This window comes from Pinus tabuliformis, chromosome 2_1 (genome assembly GCF_031772625.1).
Source record: "Pinus tabuliformis cultivar Carrire ecotype Pingquan chromosome 2_1, CPIR1, whole genome shotgun sequence".
In the NCBI taxonomy this organism is placed as follows: Eukaryota; Viridiplantae; Streptophyta; class Pinopsida; order Pinales; family Pinaceae; genus Pinus; species Pinus tabuliformis.
Window position 1 is genome coordinate 207,214,539 of NC_142299.1, and position 7,169 is coordinate 207,221,707.

General features: G+C 36.9%; 1 protein-coding gene across 1 annotated transcript; it reads right to left on the reverse strand.

Moving 5' to 3' along the window:
* Positions 1–727: 727 nt before the first annotated feature.
* On the reverse strand, positions 728–1,288 carry LOC149199466 (pentatricopeptide repeat-containing protein At1g71460, chloroplastic-like). Its single transcript, XM_089400579.1, has one exon. The coding sequence runs from the start codon at positions 1,286–1,288 to the stop codon at positions 728–730; it is 561 nt and encodes a 186-aa protein (XP_089256705.1).
* Positions 1,289–7,169: the final 5,881 nt, after the last annotated feature.

Consider the following 7,169-nt stretch of genomic DNA (forward strand, 5'->3'; position numbering starts at 1 on the left):
TATTACAAATAATCCTCCAAAGGTGGTTGTCACAAGTTCTGTTCTTTTGTCCTTAAGTCTGAATTCTTTAAGAACATTTTAATCATTGAAAATGCACAAATTGTGATCTTAAAACATCCTCCTCGACCTCCTAGCTGTTTGGTCCTTTTTCTTTGTGTTTTCACTGAAATTACTTGAGAAAAACAGAGGTCTGAGCCTCTCTTTATATACCCTTTCCGTCCTTCAAATGAACAGTCACGTCCTCTATTTGGAGGCCGACTTGTGTAGGTTGCTTAGGTCAGCTCCATATCCAGATTTAATCAAATAACTTCAAAAATTCATTACTTTCAAACCGCTTGGAGTTTCAGGTTGTGTAATAGCTCATTGGAAAGACAAAATTATGCTCTAAAATATGGTGTAGGTCTCATAATGGGATTCTGCCTCTAAGGAGGTGAAAAATAATTTTCAATGTGACTGGTCGTTATTTAGTGCAGAAATGATTGGGACAGTACGAGCTTCTTCTTTGTCATCAAGTGTTTTTAAGTGAGGTTTCCACTTGTTATGTCTTTAATCATCATGCCATCACGTGATCTCCAATTCCTTCATTTTCCATGTCATCAAATGTAATGTCACCATATATGTCATCATGATAGTGCAATGATCCATTATGAACAATAGGCATCTAGGACGAAACTTCTTCTTAGTGGCTTGACATCTTCATTCATGATATCCTTGTCAAATAAGAGTTTTAACTATCATTAGCACTGCTTCTTAGTGAAACATTCTTGTGTTCCTCCACATGTATCTGCCGGAAACATTCCAATGCTTCGCCATGAAACCCATTATGCACAAGTCCAGCAATCATAGCTGTCCATGTGACCACATCTCGATGGCGCATTTCCTCAAACACTTGGGTTGCATCCTCCACAGAACGGCACCTGCAATACATATCCACAAGCACACCTCCCACAAAGACATCAAGCTCATAACCGGTCTTGATAACCTGCCCATGAATCTCCATCCCCTGTTGCAGGTCCATTAAGCTTCTGCATGCCTTCAGCATGATTGAGAACGTAAAATTATCGAGCTCCGTGCCAGATAACTTCATCTGATTATAAATCTCCATAGCCTTGGTTTCACAGAACCCATTCTTAACATAAGCTCTGAGCAAAGCATTCCACATAAACATAGTCCGCTCAGAGGCTTCATCGAATGCCGCCCGCGCATCGACAATGCTTCCACAGGCAGAATAAAGATAAACAAGCTTGGCAGCCAAGTAGGGATTCTGATGAGCCCCTGTGATTCTCATGTGGGCGTGGACCTGCTTGCCTTCTTCCAATAATTTCTGGACAGTGCATCAATCCAGGAGTATATGGTAGATTTGGGTATCCACAGGGATTTCTCTACTGAAGTCCATCTAGTGCAGAATGCGAAGAGCTTCATCAACCAGCCTTTCTCTGCACAAAAGAACAGTGCTTGCCAAAAGCCAGGGAAGAAGAACAGCAACAACAACTGGCAGGGAAAAAGCAGTAAAAATATCTTCAATAGTGACATAAAAGAATGGGAAAAAGCAGTAAGGCAACTCAACTGATATTTGGAAAAAGCAGTCACACTTCAAATCAAGGTTAAAAGTGTGTCACCTGATCCAACGGAGCAGAGCAAAACTTCAAAGCAGTTAAAAGTGTTGACGATTGTTGATCCATACCCTTAAAAACTGATATCCATTGCCATGCATTGATAACATAATAGATAAACTTCAAGGAACTAAGCATTTTGGTAAGATTAATTCAAATTCACTTGTAAATAACGTGATTAGGGAAATTAGTTGTACAACAAATAACCAGTAATATAAAAGGAGATCTGCCTCATTGTATGCAATGGCCCCATTTGATATAAAGATCATATTTTACATCTCCCATGCATTGTGTATTTGGTCTTTCATATTGACAAACAATACCAAGAAGAAAGAGAAGAACCAAGATCATCCTTAGTCGGTTAAAAACAAATATTGGTATGTTAACAAAAATGATGACCCATCTAATGACAAAGAAAGAGGAATGCTCAGTAAATTTCAAGAAAGAAGGAAATTCTCATCAAGAGGATACTAAGGGTAAACAGCCTGAAACCTTCTGAATTTGAGGACTTCCTCGTTATCTTCCACCATGCTTTAAGGTGAGACAGCTATATGCAATCTTTGAAGCAGCAAAGGAGACCCTCGATAGTATCATGGGAGACATTCAAAATGTTGTTGAAGGATCAGTTCTACGATATTGGATATCAAGAAGATCCATTTAATTGTGATATTTTCACAAACACAAGAAAAATTGTTCAGGACTACACCACTGAATATAAGAAATCAGCAAGCTTGCTAAATCTCAAAGTAGAAGTTCCTCAAACGTTGATAAAAAATTGAGGAGAACTACATGGCTACATCAGAAAGGAATTTACCCCATTTGAAGTAAAGAACCTTAATGATGCTGGTAAGAAGGCTCTATTTATTGAGTACAAGAACAGAAAACCAGCAGTAAGTGGGGAAATGGAAAACCAAGGAAAGGTACCTAACATCAAAAATCTCCTAAGCAAACGAACAGAAATAGGACTTTCACCACTGCTCAGTGACTCAAAAGACAACACCAGGAATCACTGCAATCATTGCAGTGTTGATTTATGGGCACACTGAGAAATAATGCTGGAAATTACACCTGAAATTATATCCTACAATTTGGAAGAAAACATCTACGAGAATGTTGAGGGACAAAACTGGAAAGTTTCCAGAAGAGAAGAATATAGCTTATATGAGTGCAGACCACCAACTAAAGAGGACACATTATTTAATCCATTGTCACATATTTAAAGGCATATGTCACCTTTTGAGGTGTTTTGGGATAAGGACACAATGTTGAGGTCTTCTCTACAGATTTAGAGGCTAGCTCTTTCCTTATGGAGATGACAAGTGGCATTGTGGGCCTATTTTATTCACTCAAAGGGAAAAAAGGAGGATACCAGGGTCTTTTGTAAAGAAATATTATTTTATTAATCAGGTTTTAATTTGAATGTTATAAATAGAAAAGAGGATTCACTTGCTAAAGTCACGGTTGGAGTTGTGGCAGTTCCTCTACAAGCTTAGTTGAAAAACATTTGGGAGAATGCAATTAAGGGGCAAATTCAATGTGAGGTTTTCGCTCTATGTTTCTCTTTTATCGATGACTAGGTTTTTTGCAAGGATTGCCATCAATGACAACCTAGATTAATAATGTTATGCCTTTGACCAAACTCTTTGTTGCATGTAGACACATCCTGTTGACATGTTCATCAAGTAGGTTGTCATCAATGACAACGCATTAGTCATAATGCCAACAAACTCTTGTTGTTCCATCTCCTAGGGTTGGGGTTTTCATTGTTGAGTGTTTATCTTTGTTATTCAATAATAAAAAGACCCTAGAGCCTCATTGTAACATAGTTCATTGGCATGTAGCCGCTACATCTCATCTCAGAGATAAGCTACCATCGCCCGAGCTAGTTTATTTCCATTCTATATGTAATCATCTTTTAGCTCTTCGATAATAATGAAATGAAGATCTATTTTTGTTGCATCTCCGTGTTGATGTTTATATTTGTATTTTATTTTGTTTATGCATAAGTTCGGATCAATGGGTGACATGTCTATATAGATAGATGGACCCTTACTGGAGGGGTGGGATAATGTCACTGATTCCACATGCTAGCACTCCCGCTGTGACTTGGGCTAGAAGTATTGGGGTACCTTCGCATTGAAGATCAGGATGTTGTGGGGGTAGGCGCCAGATTGGGTCGCTCTTGGGGATTTTACAGGGGGTGCACATCGAAGTGAAGTCTCACTATAGATAGAAACATAGGAGAAGATAGAAGTCTCTGTCGTCGCACCTAGTTTTTCCCCTCGTTGTCATTGGATGTTTGAAGGCCAAGCGACATGGAACCCTTGGAACTTCAAAGGAAATTTCTTGAAGGGAACGACCAACTTGGACCCTTGGCATCAAGAAATAACTGATTAGTGCAACACCCTTGGAACTTCAAAGGGAAGTTCTTGAAGGGCATGACTGAATTGGCACCCTTGGCATAAAAAAAAATCATTGAGATATAATTAAGATAAGGTAATCATACCAATTTGCATAATGAAGTAAGTGTCATTTTAAAACCAAGTAAACTAAATCAAGAGTAAATCTTGGGGTAAAGGGGGATTAGAAAGAAATAAAATATTGGACCAATCAAGTATCTCAAATTTAGGTGTTTTCAATATTGATGTACTTTTAATTAATATGCAACTTCATAAAGGATGTGGTTAATGATTGACTAGTATCAAATGGATTGTCTAATTGCTTATTTTTCAATGTCGTATCTTAAACTGTATCACTTCATATTTCGTTAAATATCAGATGGTTCCTATATCTAGAACTTGTTGCCTTAAAAAATGACGTCATAGGGAAGGTCCCTACATAAGTCAAATAGAAAGGGGATAATCTACTCTAGATTAGCCTTCCAAGTCCAATTCCTTTGACACTAATGTTTGCACAAAGACATAATGAAAAAATGAAATACACAAGCAAAGTAGGTAAGCAAGAGGCTCATGACCTCCCCAAAGAAGACTTATGCTAATGAGATTGTCTTTCGGAATAATCACATCATTGAGATTTGGTCGACATTTCAAACCATGTGATCCTCAAGACAAAGGAAGAATTATGCTCAAGCACATTCAAATTATACAACCCAAATTGAAAGACAAGTCTTCTCTAGCATCTCTAATTTAGCCATGAATTTGCCTTCTTGTGTTAATATAGATGCTAATTTAACTATAAATTTTCTTTCTTATGTTAATATGGTTTTTAGTATGTTAACATTCAATATAATTATTATTAATAGAATTCAAACCCATAATACATTTTTTTTAGGAACCACAAACATTGTTACGAACAACAAACATGGTTACAAACCACAAACATATATGTTTATATATATTTATGTCAATTAAACGATGAATTTTATTTTTGGGTAAACCTTTTTCATAGATTTGTAAAAAAAGATTAAGATATAATAAAAATGAATTAAATATAAAAAAAAACACAAAAATAATATTTATCAAAATTAAGTATATGTTTATATAAATTTATAATTATTACCAAATATTTTAACTTTTATATTAATATTTGTAATTTGTTTTTAAGAATATAATATAAAAATAAATAAATAAAATAAAAATAAAATGATAATATCTGACAAAATTAAATATATATTTATAATTATATATTATATATTATATATTATTTCTATTTCTATTTAATTTACATTAATTTCAGTAAATTTTACAAATATTAAAAAACTAAACACATCCATTCAACTTAAAAAAATACTATTTCAATTAATTTCAGTAAAAAAATTACTTTAGTGGGAAAAAATACTTATCTCATTTGGAATCTGTTGATGTTATAATCTTAATATTTAAAATAAAAAGATATATAACTAATTTTCATATTTAATGACAATATAATCGTAAGTTTTTTTTATGAAAATATATTTTAAATATAAATTTTAAAAATATAGGAAAAGCATATTCACTCTATAATATGTTACTCCATTTTACTTAAATTGCAAATTGAAAATTTTAATTTCTCTTACTACCACATCGTTAGTGTCACATGGTTCTGCTTCAATGTCTCTACTACACTCGGCGGCACTTGAAGTTCGTAACTATATTTTATGGATACCTCTCGAAGCCTTGGAAGACCACAAAGGCCTTCTATACTTCTCAAATTATCACACCTGAACAAGTACACCTCTGTGAGTGTCTTGGGTAATGTTCCAATCTCCACCAGATGAATACACTCCTCTAAGATTAATTTCTCAAGGTTGGGGTATAAAACGTTATCATGGAATAGCTCTAATGTGTGGATTATGGGGCAACCAACCACTTTCAACCAACTCAACTAACTCGACAGTTCAAGCGAAGCCGGCAAACACTTCAACTCCCTGCCATACTCGACACGCAATTCCTTCAACTTCCTTAAGTCACCCAGCGAAGGCATCGTTGTGTCCAGCAAAGGGTTTCCTATCCACAAAACTTCTAAATCACTAGGGAGTTCAATCACACTTGGCAATTCTTTCTTCAAATTTGTGCCCCTCAACTTCAGTACTTTTAGGGACCTTTGGTGCCCCAATTGCGACGGGCATACTTCAACTGTTTTACAGCCGGAAAGATCTATATGCTCGAGTGTTATTATATTTCCAAATGTTTTTCTTGAGATTCTTAATTTAGAACAAGAAGAAGCATCAAAATATTAGGGCTACTTAAACTCCCAAGAGAATCTGGCAGCTTCTCGAATTTCTCACAGTCACACAGATTGATGTGGTGGAGGTTCGTCAAGCTACCTAAGGAATCTAGCAGCATCTCCAATTCCTTGCAGCCAAGCAAGTTCAAGACGTGGAGGTTCCTCAAGTTGTCGAAGGAATCTGGCAGCCTCTCTAATTTCTTGCACGAGTTTAGGTCCAAGCTGTGGAGGTTTATCAAGCTGCCGAAGGAATCTTGCAACCTCTCCAATTTCTCACACCACCTCAGGTCCAACCTGTGGAGTTTCATCAAGCTGACGAAGGAATCTGGTAGCCTCTCCAATTTCTCGCATACTGACAGGTCCATGCTCTGGAGGTTCGTCAAACTACCGAAGGAATCTGGCAGCCTCTCCAATTGATAGAATGCATGCAGCTTTATGTTAGGGAGGTTCATCAATCTGCCAAAGGAATGTTGCAGCCTCTCCAATTTCTTGCACCCATGTAGGTCCACTTGGTGGAGGTTCGACAAATTGCCGAAGGAATCTGGTAGCCTATCCAATTTGGTGCATCCAAATAGGTCCATACTGTGAAGGTTCGTCAAGCTACCAAAGGAATCTGGCAGACTCTCCAATTTCATGCACACTGACAGCTTCATACTGGAGGTTTGTCAAGCTGCCAAAGGAATCTGGTAGCCTCTCCAATTGATAGCACCCACTCAGGTCCAAGCTGTGGAGGTTCGTCAAACTGCCAAAAGAATCTGGCAGCCTCTCCAATTTCTTGCACCAACTGAGGTCCAAGTTGTGGAGGTTTGACAAGCTACCGAAGGAATCCGACAGCCTCTCCAAGTGATAGCACTCATGTAGGTCTATGTGATAGAGGTTCCTCAAGCTGCC